Source organism: Lethenteron reissneri, chromosome 20 (assembly GCF_015708825.2).
Source record: "Lethenteron reissneri isolate LAM-NWPU_2019-01 chromosome 20, ASM1570882v1, whole genome shotgun sequence".
In the NCBI taxonomy this organism is placed as follows: domain Eukaryota; kingdom Metazoa; phylum Chordata; class Hyperoartia; order Petromyzontiformes; family Petromyzontidae; genus Lethenteron; species Lethenteron reissneri.
Window position 1 is genome coordinate 4,268,431 of NC_083798.1, and position 16,751 is coordinate 4,285,181.

General features: G+C 47.5%; 1 protein-coding gene across 2 annotated transcripts in view; it reads left to right on the forward strand.

Moving 5' to 3' along the window:
* Positions 1 to 2,989: 2,989 nt before the first annotated feature.
* LOC133344612 (zinc finger E-box-binding homeobox 2-like) overlaps positions 2,990 to 16,751 on the forward strand; it is a 75,904-nt gene continuing 62,142 nt past the window's right edge. Inside the window, exon 1 of one of the 2 annotated variants that reach the window (XM_061554624.1) lies at positions 2,990 to 3,923. In XM_061554624.1, the coding sequence (XP_061410608.1) occupies positions 3,830 to 3,923 (94 nt within the window). In that variant the 5' untranslated portion in view covers positions 2,990 to 3,829. The remainder of the gene's footprint in view (positions 3,924 to 16,751) is intronic. The other variant, XM_061554623.1, reaches the window with a different exon arrangement.

Below are 16,751 nucleotides of genomic sequence, written 5' to 3' on the forward strand. Positions count from 1 at the left end.
TTTAACGTGAGTTACTCGCCTCACCGTCGCGAGCCCCAATGGCCACGAGATGCCCCATCTGATGAACTGCTGTGTGGGCTGCCAAATTTTTGACAGTAAATATTTCAGATTTACGAGAAATGCAAACAATGAACGCTCAAGCATTCTTAGCTGCAAGGGCATGGGATATGAATTCTGCGGCTGAAAAATAGCCGTGCGAACATATCGTCACATTAATAAATATGTGTGGAAAGTTAGATTTGGGAATATTACAGTATACTGTAGTCTTTTTTATGTACAGTGTTTATTTACAATTATTAAGTAGAACGGTGGTGCAGTGGTTAGCACAGTGAGCGATGGACGTCGCGAGTTAGATTTCCCAGGACGGCAAACATCAGTGGTGAGTTATATCCGAACCGGTCTTGGGTCAACTACCCCTTTCACCAATCCACACTGACCAACTTGGTCGAGTAAGACTCATGACTGGCATGGCCTATGGAGCCCTTCATTCAGCATTGGATTGACAAATGACTGTCAATTATTATATTTAAGTGGAACCTATTCACAACGATCCTCTCCTTTACTGTGCTCCATTTATTTGTCCAACTCTCTCAATGGGCTCCGTCCTGGCTCAAACTAAATTTAATCGAACAATTGCTCGAGTAGTGTGCGTTTCTCCAGCTCTCAGGTACATACCATATAATGTACGTATTGCACATTTAACAAAAAAACAATGCACCAATACTCGAACGAATGAAACAATTGGCGATGCACTCTGCAGTGAATGCTTCTCATTTTCCAGGAGCAGCAGTAACAATGCAATATCAAGCACGCTCCCTTCAACATCTGTTTCGGCCAGAATCGAATTAAAGAACAGATTCTGGGAATGTTACTGCAATGCACGATAGGGCAACGTTTTATGATGGTATTCGGACTGGACGAATTTGCGCACCTCTATATACGTTTTTTTTCTTACACAGCGTGCAATGCAAAACGTAGAAATATGCCCGTTGCAATTCGAGTTTAACATTTGCGACTTTATAATCAATGAACGCGCATGCTTTAATCTCGGTTGAGCTGTGCGCAATGGGTCTATGGCTACTGCAGAGGTTTTTGAAGAGTTTCTTCTATTGCATTATCCGACGGCTCGTTCACTCTTTTGCACGATTTTGGAAACATGTAAAATACGACGCGTGAGATTACCACACTGCAACATCGTGACAGCGAGGCGAGGTTTATATCCACAGTTGACACCTCCTGCTAGGATAATTCATACACACAATCCTCCCGCAAGCTCAAACTATGGACGGCCGTTCTCGCAGTCACGTGCGTTGGTGCGAACATAGCGATTGTTGAATGTCTTTGGAGAGGGCGAGTGGAGGATTGAGGGGCAGTTGGGTGACTTAACGCGCTCGTAATGTTTTTAAAATGCCACGAGTGGCTTATTCTGCGCTTCACGCTGAAGGGTAAAACGAGTCCCACCCCCCCCACCCCCCCGTGAAATGACGCGACTCGAAAGAGTAGCGTTGGAATAAACTCTGGGACTGTTTCCACGGAGTAATATTCTCATACCCCCGGTTTGTGGGTTCTGCGTCACATTGAGTTACGCTAAATACACATCGCATCGTCTGGACCGGAGCATAAGCCGTCCCGGAAAGACGCATCCATCAAATGTGTGTGTGTGTGTAACTAGAGCTGTTCGAATCTGACCGACGCATAAACACATCTACCGGATTATAAGATGGACTCACACATTTTACTTTAAATTAAGGGGGGGGGAGTGTGTCTTCTAATCCCGACAATACAGTCATAATGCGCAGTTATTTGTTTGTCCACTGTTGGATGAAGGGCTTCCCAAGCCGTAATTCGAGCTGATCAGTGTCTGGGAATCGAACTGGGGTCGAAGGGTGCACGGAACAGTGTTCTAACGGCTGCGCTACCGCTTCACTCCAGATCGAGTTGTAACTTTTGGTGATGTTTTTTTTTACTTGCCATGTATATAGAAATTTTAAAAAGTTTTTTTTTAATACACCATATGTGTCCACGGTTTGAGATGCATATATACAGAATGATACATTTAAAACGATGTTGATAGAAGGAAAGGACGTGTATGTTTAAAAAAAGGCAAAAATATGCACTCAGACCTTGGGCTAAAACATGTTAGAATCCTGCATTCGGTGGAGTACATTGCGACGGCACTTTCAAAATGAGACTAAAATAAGTTTTCGTCAATAAAAGCACAAGCGAAGACACGCTGCCAATGTCGTGTTGACACCCCTCAAATGCGATATATCTGTGCAACGCACCATGTACGATAACTCGCAAGGGATTGACCCATTTAAAAGCACATCGACTAAAATACACTCGCGTCTGTATGCTGTTATTAATGCCTTAGGCTATACGAGCTTGCAACAATCTCACACGGAAAATAAGCAAAAACGTGCTTGAAATAACAGACAGAAACAATTTGCTAGTGCGTGATTTCCAAGTAGGAAGATTATAAACGAAAAGACCAACCATCACTTAACAATGGTTGTGCACTCAGAATTAAACTTTTAATGTTAACAATCCAAATAGCCACTTTAAACGTATTTGTACAGCTCACATAGTTTAATTCTGTTTGCAATTGCACTTATTAATGTATCCGTGATACACGTGCAGAAAAAAAATCAGTGCGCAATGCCCTACCGTGGCTCGCTTATTAGCACCAAATAAATGCACAATTAATGCCCGACACGGAATATTACAGCGACTATTCCACGGATTCCTTTGGCGCGGCTTCCCCTCTTGGCTTCGCGAAGCAGTTGTCATCTCCAGAAGTCCCATGGCACGTACAGCGAACAGCGGGAGCAGACGAAGGAGTAGGAGGAGAGGGGTCAGGAGGAGGAGCAGCAGCAGCAGCAGCAAGAGCGAGGAGGAGTGCGCGCTCGTATCGACTGGTGGTGGAGTCACGGTGCGAGACGCGTATCCACCACGCTCCGTGCGTAAACGTCGCTCGCTGCTGCCCCGCATCACAGACGCGCAGTTCGCTCGCGCACGGGGAGGCGACCGCCCTTGTGAGCTGCGCACGAGTAACGGTGCCGGGCGGAGGTAGCCGTTACCACAGTTCGCTTTAGAGAGAAAGGCGACGGGGGGCGGGGGGGAGCGAGAGACAGCCAGAGAAGAAGAGCGAGTGTGTGTGTGTGCGTGCGTGCGAGGCAGAGGGCTTAAAACACACACAAAAAGAAAACTTTCCGCTAGTGTATCCGCTCTACGCATCCCCTCTCTCTTCACCCCCCTTGTGCGCGCACCCACGCGTGCGTGCGTGCGTGGCTGCGCGGGTCTGTTTCGAGATGACGCTAAACATGAACGCATCGTGAGCTACCGCTCAGCTTAATTAACTCGCTCCGAAAGCGTGCCTGCCCTCTTTTTTGTACCGTTGTTATTTTGTTCATTAATTATTCGGGGTTGCTTTGCGTGCGTGTTGATAGTGCGCGGCTGGCCTCCGTGCGAGCCGGCTTCATCACGAGCGAACTAGCGAGCGAGCGTAACGTAAGGATACTCGTTGGTGTTAGTAACTCTGAGCTATAGTGGGGCGGGCAGGCGGGCGGGGGAGAGTACAAAACAGGCAGGGCAACAGCACGGACGCATCCCCGTCCGAGGCTCTGCTGTATTTAAATGAGTTTGGCAAGCGGAGCGGGGCGCGGTCAACGCGAGTGATCTGCAGGGCGGCGGCAGCAACGGTGGGCGAGAGGGGTGGGTTAGGTGGGCGAGTGGGTGGGAGGGTTAGTGGTTGAGGTGGTTGGTGGTGGTGGTTGGAGGTAGCTGTGTGCTGGGAACACCGAGCGCAGCAGCTTCCGAGAGCTGAGAAATGCTCCGAGTTTTATCAATGAAGCAACAGCCGATCATGGCGGAGGGACCGAGGTGTAAGCGACGAAAGCAAGCCAACCCGAAGAGAAAAAACGGTGAGTTTCCATCGAGCACGTGCTTATTACTTTTTTTTTGCTTTTCTCCGACGTACAGCGCTCGCTTTTTTGTTGTTGCTCTTGCGCCGTTACCTGCGAAGCGCCGCCGCCGAAGCGTTCCACGCACGGCCTGAACCGCGCGCTAACGGGACGGGAGGTGAGATGTGGTGGGTGGGTGGGTGGTGATGGTGGGGGGAGAGTGGGGGGAGACCCCACGCTTCGCTACGAACGAGGTGGCAGCGTGTTGAAAACACGCAAAAAGTGCCACGGGCAGGAACAAACGAACGCGGGTAAGAAACTCAAAAAAGTTTTGATTCGAGTTGCGTCGCTGTGGTTAGTAAAGTGTTAAGTTGGTGTTCCGCTGCGGGTGGGTTGGCTCCCAACGGCGGATAGCGGAGCGGTGAGTGCCCGTTATGTACCCAATTGCTCTTCCATACGTTTAAAGCCCCAGCGTCACGGGGGGAAAAGAAAAAAAAACCCTCCGAGTTAGAGATGATGTTGTGCGAGAAGCGGGTGACGCTGTGCGGTGTTGCCGCTGTTTGTGTGTCGAAGCGATGGTGCGCGTACGTGCAAAGTACCGTGGCATTAATTCCCTTTGTAATTTCATTTCGTATTTCAGTGTGCGGCTATACGCACGTTCTTGAACCGGGATTTCAAATCGGCGATGTAAGTTTGTGGCGAGTAGTTGTGCGCACATATATGCGTAGCCTAATAATAAATAATTGAGACGAATCTTTGACATAGCCACGTTATCTTATAACGCGTGCTACAATATAGGGGCACGCGTGTACGTACGAAAGCCATGGCGTGTGCGTGCCAAAAGTGCGTTTGTTTCCGTACGTTCCGCGTGTGACATGCGCGTGAAGGGACCACGCGAGCCGGCTCGCAGGCTCGGAGCCGCTATCCACTTGCGAATAGCGGTCCCCTAATTCTCGGGAGGGGAGGAGCGGGGTACATTCTGCCGATCCAGCCCACGGGTAACCGGATACCTCTGCGCTGTCTCCATCTCTGAATGCCCCGCGTCTCTTCAACCAGTCGCTCCCCCCCCCACCCCAAAGCCACCCGCAGCAGCTCCTCGCGACAAACCAATTTAAATTTTGGGCCGAAGCAAAGCACTCAAAAAAACAAGAACACAAAATATATCCCCACGATCGCTCCGGGCAGGACGCTGTTTATTTATTTTGTAGTTGCCGTCCCGGCAGTGTTGGGGCGCTGTCAGCGCCAATTGAAGCGAACCAGATGTGTGATGGAGACGGCTCGGGCTCGGGTTACACAGGGGGGAGAGAAAGGGGTCTCCGAGACCCCGGGAGGGACGGGGACCCGAAGCTTCTGTGGGCACCGCACACAAAGACAAAGATCCCCCGCAGAGCCTTGGCAGGCTGTTGGGAGCAAGTGCTGCTAGCGAGTAGCACCTTATGAAGGCGGGCACGGCGCACGAGGGAATGCGTGGGTCAGCACCACGCCCGGCCGCCTTTGTCTCCCGAGTGGCGATGTTTACACGGCGCAGCAGGTACTCATTTGAGGCTGAGTGAACCTAGGGGATGCCCAGGACCGGTTCCGATAATCACCGCTGATTTCAGCCGTGAGCGGGAATCCAACTCTGGCAGCCTGATGTCGCAACACAGTGCGCGAACCACTGCGCCACCGCTCCCACCTCTCACACACACACACGCAGGCAGACACACCAAGCGGACACCACTTTTGCAATCACGCCTCGTGGCGCAGTGCAAGATGCACGGTGTGTGTGTGTGTGTGCAATGTGCGTCGTGTGCATGTGTCTGATACTGTTTGTGTCTGCCGCTGCGTGTTTGTGTGTGCGTGTATGCGTGAGCGAGGCATCAGATAACACGAAAATAACAGTGGTTGTTGTCGTGCCACGCAAGGAGGAATAAAAGCCCCCTTTTTTGGGCAAAAGTGATGACCGCCGCTTAATGCTTGTTGCTGCCCAGTGTAAACAATCCGATGTGATGCTCTGATTGGAATTAACCAAACATCATCAACGGCGGCAACGACGAGTAAGTGATGTTGCTGCACTGTACAATGAATGGAATTAAAGTGGACATGAATGCTAGGATGTTTAAAACACACGAAAAAAGTCCCGTGATTTCTTTTCTCACAAGTGGGTCCGCCGTGCTAAAAGCACCCTTCGGGTTTTTTTTTTTTACAAAGTGATCCGCAAGTGATTATTTTAAATGACGTTAATTATAGCAACTTGTTAACGAACAAACCGGCTGCGTGTATATTTGTAACGCGTCTACGTGCACTCTATTTCTGCCAGGGCGACCCCCCCCCCCGAACGCGGAGTTGTGTGCATTGCACCACCCCGCCTGTGACATGTTTGTCTTCAGAATTTCGCGTGGCGTACACAAACTCTCGCCAAGAGCCTCTTGTGCCCAACCTGTCCCGATCGATGATTGCAAAGTTGATCTGTAACGTCTCGCGCGGACGCGTGATGCAAGCTGCACAAATTTGTACTTGCGAGGGATTTAGCCCCTGGCAGAAGCGACAAACGGAAGGGAGCCTTCATGGCGCACTATTGTGAACACGTAAACGTGACATTTCGCAGCAAGCTTTCACAGAGTGCCGTTACACTTCTGTTTTTACCTTCGCGAGGTTACTCGTCAGTATTATCCGTACAGGCGAAACGCGGTTTTCTGGCGACACATTTTAAATAGGTGTACTTTGTAATTGTTTTTGTCCACTACGGTAAATACGTTTCGCCATGCGATGAAATGTAATACCACAGCAGTAGACGTAATAATACAACTGCTGCTGTTGCTGTAAATATGCCACGCCTCCCAACACTCACAACCCCCCGCTGTCCAGCAATATCGCCAGCAGAGGGAGGCTCGCAATGCTTGGCAATGAAGCGACGACGGTCAACTAAAGTTTATTATCAGGCGCGTCCCTCTCTCCTCCCGAAAGACACACCGACAGCGTCGATAGAAAGGATCGCTGGCTGAGGAAGACGGCCGTGTAGGTACCCAGCTGAGTCTTTGGCAAGCTACAACTTCAACCGGTTTACTTTTAGTCACATTAAATGTGTTCTATTGCAATTGTTGTCCTCGCTTTATTTGTGGACGTGCGTTTTTGCAGCGAGGCTAGTGCGAAAGGGGCGGCTGTCTGTAAGGCGATTGTCTCTTTGTGCGTTGTGCTCATGATTGCCTCCACGTTCATTGAAACAAACAAAACATGAATCGCACATTATGACACGCTAATCTAATCTCATATGGGCACGGTGCTGTGATCGTAATATTGAACAGATTTTGAGCTCGTTGGTCAAATTTCCATGTTCAGTGCATATCTCACCAATTAGATCAACAAAAACATCCGTACGCACGGACGCGTGCTGCGTGTGGTTACAGACATTACCTACACCACCAGAGGTGGACATTGCATGGCCTCAATAAGTCAGGAGGAGCGGGTTTCATGTGTGAGCGTCCCTCTGGCGTGCATTGCATTGCTGTATTCATATGCACACATACAACACTTGAGCATCAGATTACATTCACGAATTTCTCTTATCGGCTACCTGCGCTGCATATTTAGCGCATTGTTCAGAAAACTGGAGAATGTGTGTGTGTATGGTGGCTTTAAACAAAAGAGTGGGCCTCGTATGCAGTACACCGAACATTAATGCCAGCTTTAATATAAAATGCAATTATGCGCAATGTATCTAATCTAAAGCACGCAATTAAACATATACGTATGTCCGGAATTTCTTTGGCATTGAACAAGGAACCGTGTTTTAAAATAGAGATGAGCTTGCCAATATCATCTGCTAATCCAGCAGCATTTGGTTAACAATCCTGACACTGCTGATGAGACCCAGAAAGTTAAAACCGTTCCAGAGTTTGCTTTAAACAAATACTGATTGTTAATTTTGGTCTGGAAATATACTAATATGGTGATGAACTAAAACGTATTTGTATTTATATAGGAAGATACAAAATGCATATCTCCTCATATTTTCCTTTAACTAAAAATAGAGCAGGCGTTTTGAGATTGTAACGATTATCGTAAGACACTTTAATAGACCCTTGGTAGAAGTTCCTCAGTCGCAGTCGTGAACGCTAGTATATATTTTTAAACAACAACACAAAAACGCGTAAAAAAGCACTCAGCCGTTATGTATCATACCAAAAACCATCAGCGGTCCCTGCATAATGCACATAGGCTGAGTGCTTTTTTGCGCGTCTCTTTTGTGTGTGTGTGTCGCTTGAAACTCATGGTTTTGCGGCCCGCACTGGGGTGGGCGAGGAAACAGCGTGTGTAGCCGTGGCAGGTGCGCGAGAGGGGTTCGTGCCACGTGCTGCTTCTGCCGCGGAGAGCCCGGCCCGTGGCACGAGAGCGCGCGGCGTAGGAAGAGGCGCTCCTCGAATAACGCAAAAAACCGCATCGCCGCCCATTGCGCCGAAGACTCATTGAAGCCAGGGGTGGGGGTCCGAACTTATATGCCCGGGAGGGTGAGATATCGGGCGGTGCCATCAGTGGGGTCTAGTGGGTGTGAACGCGTGTGCTTTAACAGGATGCACAAGTCAGCGCTGTCCGTAGTCTACAGCAAGTGTTGGCCTACGGCAGTTTTGTCCAAAGGGAGTATAAAAAGCCCGGCGTAGGGACGTGACATTGGAGTGATTTATACAGAAGTATGCTGATTGTACGCAATGTGCAGCGCATGTGTGTTGTGTATTTTATATTGTGGATAAGTAAACATGCCCACGATTTCATATGCACCATCTATAGCATGTTTGTACGAATCTTATTAAAACATTTTATCTGAAGAGGAATGAGTGTGCCGATTGGCGATTGTTACGCCTGTGCACTGTTGAATGACAGTAGTTAGCCTTTATGTGCATTGTTTCAGCGTGTGCCATTTTTACATACTCCTATTAAAAACAAACAATGCCTTTTCTTTTCTGACTTGCTGCTGGCTCGGCTTCTCTCCACCCCAACAGTAACTCTTGTTGTGAGTGGCTGCGAGTCGTTGCCACCAAAGCTAGCCGGGTAACTGGCTGCACGGGATTTTTCCATGGAACAAATAAGCATTGAATTGAAACGACGGCAAAAGTTCGGAAAACATTTCATAGATAACGACATGGAAAGACGTGGGATTAACTATAACAGAAGACTGCCTGCTGTTCATTTAAAACAGCTCTCACTTTTCAAATTGTGCTGCTGTTAATGTAATTATTTTGGCAGAATACTCTTCAAATCCTAGAGAATATGAAGAAATGTTAACCTCGCATTTTATTACGTAAAAGAAGAAGATTGCTTTCAGGAGGATTGTGAGATGAGGATGACAATTACAGCCGTCTCTTATTCTCCGTTGCAGAGCAACGGATTCTCTTCTCGTCCATTCTAAAATAATCTTAGTAGGACGTGTAAAGTTCACAAAACTGCACGCGTTCATTACAAACATATCTCGTGTGTGAAATGGGTACTAGCAGAACGTAATGATTGTGGACACGCTGGGAGTTGAAACGCGTTTAAATGTTTCTTGCCATTACGTTACGCTCATCGCAAATCGTGAGTGTGCGCTTTGATTATGGCAGGAGCTGCATGCATTTCGAGGTACCGGTGCGTTGCATTGCTCCCACTGGCATTGCTAGTGTATGGGTGGAGAAATACACGAGTATTTTAATCACAGTGTGTCTTTCTTTGGACGCAGTACTCGTTAAATTATAAAACATTCGTCCTTCGACAAATAGCACCGCGCTTTAACTTACGTGGCCATCTCTATTTTGTGTGCTGCTAAGATCAGAGGTCAGGTGTCGTACTATATACGAACTTTTAACACGAGCACAATTTCCCTACGCGAATATGTTTGAGAGTGAAATCCATGCACGTCAAGTCTGTCACCTGTCCCACGTATTCGAACGCACTCGAGAATAAGTCAGTGAGTTTGCTGCGCTTGTTTTTTTTGTATACATATGTTCATATTATTCGTGAAAAGCATTGGATAACGGTACGCAATATCAGACATGCTCTCATGCGTATTTCATTAGCTTTTGTAGTAATGCACAATACAATCGCACTAATTTTATCACTGAGAATGATCAGCCCCAGAAAGGCGAGACTGCAAATGAACATGCTGTGCTTTGCGTTGTGTTCTTTATTTGTGTGTTACTTTCAACAGGATTTGACCCACGCGTGTGTGTATATGTATATTAAATTGTATTTGTCGCAAGCAGGATTATCTTTTGCTTGAATTTTTTGGGGGGAAAGGACTGATAAACTTAGGATTGTGCAAATGGTGATACTGAGTGGATATTTAGCGAAATAATACAACTTAAGTAATATTTATTATTAAGTGTGTTAGTGGGTCATGTATTTGCATTTGTATTCGCGTAATGACAATAAAACAAACTCAAATCATGAGTCATTAAACAACTTACACGAATGGATATCAGACGTTCTTCGTAGCGCCATTGGAAAAATGGGCACTTTGAATCTCTTGGGAATATGATTCACTAACGCACATTTGAGTGACAAGGAATTAGAATGTTTCCATGGAAGGATGGGCTCGTAATGACTGTCACGCCGTCTCCCCGTTCACCTCAATGGCCATTCCTGTTATCATCCCAGGGCCGGCTTTCCACGGAAGGAAGTTGTAACTCTTTGTCATTTCAACTCAGAAGCAACTCCCATATTACCATCAATTCCTCTCACGCAAACGTTCCTTGGGGATTGTATAAAAAAATGTTTGCCATGTATCTCGATCATAAACTTTGACCCCATCATTTTTTTCAGGGCATCCATGTTAATTTTAAGTATTGATATGCGGTATGTGCATCACCGCACATACGCACCGCTTTCTGCATCCTCATACCTAAAACTGCGTCCATTCAATGGTGTTTTTCGACCGCGAACACATTGCGTGCCTACCAACGAATGCCACGGCAATGCCTTGTGACCTGTGCTAAGCCTTGGAGCCTGATCTCCTTTATACCCTTGGTCTGGCCAGGTGTAGCCTTCGGATGAAAAAAAATCAGCGTTGCCTCGCAGCGCGCATAAGCTTATGCTATAATCCCCGGTGGCTGTATGATCTGCTTAGCTCCCAAGCTCTTGTGTGTGAGGCAGTCTGGGGTCTTGGGCATGGGGTTATGGGGGTTATGAGAGCTGTGGCGTGGGTATGCATTGTCTCATGGGTATGCTTGCTTGTCTACGTGATCCCTTCGCCAACCGTGCCCCTTTAATATCCGAGTGGGTGCAATGTGTGCTCACCGCACAACGAATGATTAAAATCCGGATGACATGGTGAGCACTTGTTTTAGCTGCCCTTGATCTAGGAGAATGTTCCTCATTCTATCTGAAAATCCCACTGGGTGACGCGGAGCAAATACAACATTACGAGATGGTCAAACATTATGTTTTAGGAATTCAAATACGGTTCGATTGAGATTTGATTCAAGAGAACCTTGTGTGTAGTTTAGGGTCGCTGTGAATAGTCCAGCATACAGACCTAGCAGAGAGCTGCTGCAAAACAGTGTCCTCTTTTACTGGCTGTTGTCATCCTTGCTCAATCATCTTCCTTGCAATATTGCAACGTTGGAATAAATTATGAGCTTTGACTACATGTGAGCAGTAACTTCACACCGGATTATACAAATATATATGCGTGGCGTTGAACACATGGCAACCTGTAAACCTAGCATGTCATTGTGTCGACAAGGACTGATATTATATTCAACCAAGTTAAATTGCATTTCAAAGTGTTGTAATAGGGAGTGCTGCTGAAGGGGTACTTTATTACTGTATGGCTCAAATTAAGTGTAATGAGTTTATTTTTTACACTCTCTCAAATGTATAAGTCTGTTTTTTTTTATTCAATATATCTTTAACACTGGCTCGGGGAAAATATAGTGTCCTCTGTTCGACAACTTTCAAATCAAAGCATGTGGGAACTTTACTCAGTATGGTTTCGGAATGTATGTTGAACTTTTTTCGCACCGCACGTAACCAACCGTGCTAATCGGAGGTGCGGGGGAAGGACAGCAAACTAAAGACAAAATCAGAGTCATCATCGGTTCGACTGCAAAGTCCTGCAAACCTACAGTCTGGCCACAAAAATACACGCCAAGAGCATGAGTTTGGGGGCAGCGTGGGTCAGGCTAGGATGGACGCTGGTTGAGGTTTGCTTGGTTTTGTGGTTTTGACAGAGGGACCCAGGCAAGAGAGGGAGCAGGAGGGGGGGGGGGTGCGAGTGGAGAGAGCCACTGGAACATTTTAGGAGAAATAGCGAAGGTGCCTGCAGCCATTGTGCGAACCTCCCTTGGTTACAAGCCCCCACAAAGACAGACAGTTGGTGTGGAAAGGAAGGTGAGGTGGTGGGGAGGTGGGAAGCCACTTTCATGAGCCATCTGCCAACACGGGTGGCTGGCTGGCTGGCGTGTGTGTGTGTTTTTGCAGTCTGCTGATGTGATTGCTATCCTGGTTGACGTTTGTGCGCTATTTGCGGCACCGGGGTGGAATGCCTTTGAAGGCGGGCTTGAGACGGTAGCAGGAGGTGCATCTGATGTTCCGAGGCTCATTAGAGCTTGTGGGCGTCTCTCCATCCAAGCCTTGGCATCATCACATGAGATCTGACAAGCACGGCACTCTAATGCTAACAAGAAGTAGGGAGAATTTTTATTATTATTTTGAATGGCATTTAATTATTTCATTTAAGTTTATTATTGGTATTTTGTAAACAGTGTACATCACGCTGCGATGTAATGTCATGAGGTCTGGCTCAGTTATTGGTCGCTCTCAAGTCTTGGAAGATGATAAGCTCCATGTGCCTATGATACGGAGAAACATGTGAATGCCCAACTTGTTCTGTTGAATGACATTCATCTGCTGATTAAAACGAACCCGACACATTCGATAATAACCCTGTAGTCAAGGTGCCAATGACGAGGTAAAATATAGTGTAACAACCGGCAGTTTGCTCTCTGTTAAAATAAATGGATCGCTGCCTGATCAGAAGTTACAATCGGCTTTTCTCAAATAAATGCTGCCACCTGGAAAGGTAAGAAAATAATGAACCTGCACACATCATCGGAATTGTCAAAACAGCGGCCCGCGTATCATGAATGTCCACGGCGTTTAAATACTTGCGCGTATGCATGTGTTAGGCAGTCTTGCATTGCTGCCTTGCAAAAGGCAAATCTATGCTGGGCTGGTTCCATGATTCAGATGACTCCTGATGCGTAAACACCTTGTGACAAGGGGGAGGATGGTGGTGGTGGTGGTGATGGTGGTGTTGGTGGTGGTGGTAATGTTTGGGGGGGACGGGTGGGTGGGGGCAGAGAGGGGGGGCCACTCTCTTGGCGAGCTCTGAAAGGACCCCATTGTGGGGGCGGCTCCGCTGGCGGTATCGCACGCATTGATTGTCCTGGGGGTCTGGCCAGAGCCAGCGTGTGATGCTAACGCGCTGTGAAAGGCCCAACGCATCACCCCTCCATGATGCAGGCTGGCAGCAGTTTGCCTTTAAAAAAAAAAAAAGAGATATATTTCGAGTACAGCCTTTAACAAAACAGATAACTTGAGCTACGGCTACTGTGGATGCCAAAAATATTGATGTTTTTCTGGGTGTATTTTTAATGTACTATTAATATTCACAATTACTGCCGTAATGGTTACAAAATTGAGCATGTCTTTGGAGCTGTAATTGTCACCGTGGTTAATAACTTTGTATAATTGTTTCTGATCTAACAGACAACTGTGCATATGGTGTTTCGGTCCAGAATGGGCAGCTAGTACTTCATGTTTCAAGAGCAGTGGCACGTGATTTAATGATTTATATTGTTACTGTAATAAAAGCTTCGGTTTAAATCAATGCTGCAGAACACAAGAGGACATGCGGGAAAGCGGTGTGCTCTATATTACGAATTATATTTATTATGCCTCCAATGTTGGCAATGAACTGCTTTTGAGAAGAGTACCATTCTATTAACTTTCAAACAATTATGCACATGTAAAAATTCCCAAAATAATGTCAATTTAGCATTTTAGATGCAGGTCACAATGATTACATAGCTTAATAGGCACAATACGGCAATGCTGCATACTATTAATAACAATTGAGAGTTTACATAGGTCAAATATGTGTTTATTATGTAATCAAGATCACACATCTGTTTATTGGCAACAGCACTACTTTAAAACGATTCTGAGTAATTTTATAACGCATGTGCGGGCATGTGTAACATATATATGTGTACTGTACAATACCAGTTAGGAGGCCTTCATCAGAACCTATTAGCATCGGTACGTAAGTGCCACAAGTAATTATTTCCCACAGATAGATCTTATTAACCCCTTTGCAAATGTAATTTGTCTGCAGTGAGGGCCCCAGCTATTGGCTCACTGAACATGTTTTGATTTTAAGAACTCGTTACTAGTGCTTGATCCCCACTTATCTTACCTATAAACTATATATATTTTTATTTTACCAGGTACAGACAACAGAGCTGCATAGCTCTTTTTCAGAAGTAAACTGGCCACAAATGAAAGCTCAACGAAGTGGCTTATTACGTGGAAATGTATAGCAGCCAAATACTCCAAACGCACGTTGATGCTAAATGTTGAAGGAACAACCGTAAGACCCGGAGAAAAACCCACGCCACCACGGTGAGATTAAACTCCAAGTACACAGGTGTTCAGGATTGGGTTCGAACCCATGACCTCCTGTATACCAGACGAGGTAGTTAACATCTCGCCACCTTACCCCTCCTCACCACTCCGCCCCCCCCCACCAACCCTTCTCTTCACCACCCCCCACGCTCATCATCATCATCGCTCGCCCCTTTAGAAACGGCGCCCCCCCCCCGCACCCGACCCGACCCCGCCCACCCAGGGCAGGTTCCACATGGCCTCCTCTGAGCTCCACGCCCTGACTCAGTGGCCCCCATTCACCCTTCCATCAAAAGGCCGCCAGGAGTTTACCATTCACGTGGCCATTTTCTCATGCCCGGTGCCCGCGCCTTGTTTTCCAAAGAAGAAGAAGACGAAGAAAAAAAGGGGAGAGCGAGAGAGAGAAGGGAGAGAGAGAAAGCACGCGGAGGAGGAATGAGCGAACGAATGGGACGCAGAAAGGAGGAGGGGGAGATGGAGGAGGGGGAGGAGGGGGGGGAGGGCAGCCGTGGGGCAGTGGAGGGGGGGGGCAAAAGGTCCGATGTTTAAGCGTGGGGCGCATAGCGGGTGCTGGGGTGGGTTAAAAGCGATGTGGGGGGTGTTGCTGTGGGGATTTCATTGTCAGTCGCGGTGGGCGAAATGGGGGGGGGGGGCTAACAGAGGCGCCGAAATCTCCCCCGACGCTGTCTCTCTCTCTCTGTCCCTCCCTGTCTACCTTGTGGTGCGCCCTGTGGATGAGAGAGATCTCTTCGCGGAAGGACCAAGACCCGTTAGCCTCGGAGCGTGGAGGTGGTGAAACTGGCATGTCGCGGCAACGCGAAGACTTAACAAGTGACATTTCTGACTGTTTGCCGTAGTGTATTAGTTTTGGCACCGCATTAAACTGCTTTAATTTAGCGGTTAGCATTCATGCCGTCGACTAAACATCGAACTCCGCTGGGTGTTTAAGGAAATATTCGTGAAAATATTATATTTTTTCGTTGCATAATTCCACCTTTTTAAATTGACCGTACTTTTTATCACTGAAAAACTAAATAAATTATTGACATTTGTAAGAACTACTACTTAAATGCACTCACGTGGCTCAATACCAAAATACTGCCATATTTTCTCAAACAATTCCACGTCAATCATTGCAAGGAAATCTATCCTTGTGAGCTGTTGCTTGTCAGTCGCATTTGGGCAGTCGGCACTTTACTCATTAAAGAAATATGCTAAACCGTTAATATGTCACTTCAAGTCTCACACGTCCGCGCCGTGTGAATACATTCATTTGTTTAGTGTCCACCCCAACGGCGAATCAGGGCCGATGTGCCGGCTTAGAGGGACTCACTTTTCATTCTCACAAAGGAAGCAGTGCTGGAGAGCGCTCGTGACAATCGGCCCTTCTCTTCCGCTCATAATTACAGGCTTCGCGAGGTGAAGTAGGCTCACACGTGACCCCCCCGTCCCCCCCTCTTCCTCTGGGTGGCGACCTGCCCGCCGGGCTGTTTCCATACCTTTGACGTTCCAGTCCAGCACGGTGCGAGATAGCGGGCTAAAACACAGAGGCACATGCAAAGACAGAGACTAAATGACCCACCCCCTCCCCTCCCCTATAGCCTGTAACAGACTGTTGGTGCAAGTGCTGTTAGCGAGCACCTATGGAGGCTGGGCACGGCACACGTGGGCGTGAGTGGCCGTCACCACGCTCGGTCACCTTTGTCTTCCCAGTGGCGATGTTTACACACCGCCACAGGTACTCGTTTTGAGGCTGAGTCGATCTTGGGGAGGCCCAGGACCGGTTCAAATAATCGTGACTTGTGTTGGCCGTGAGCGAGAATCGAACTCGGGTGGCCGGGTTCGTAGCGCAAGCGCAGCGCTAACCGCTGCCACTCCACACAAAGGCACATGCAAGCGGGCAAAGGCAAACTCACTCGCACGTTCTCTCACGATCGCAATACGTGCACAGCTGCCTGGAAATCAACCCTTGCATGCAAAGGCACGGATTAATGGATACGCATGTAGACTTTAATTGGAGAACACTTGCGCTGATTTTTTAAAAAGCACAACTGCTAATGACAATCGACTAAACTTTTGTTGTGAACTGTCAATGCTCGGAGTTGAGTTTGCTATCTCGTTGAGTGAACGCCTGCCCTGTGGCTTGTCTGAGCTTCTGAAGCCAAGTCCTGCAGCATAAGTGCAGCTGTAAGACTCGATGGATTGGCAAGT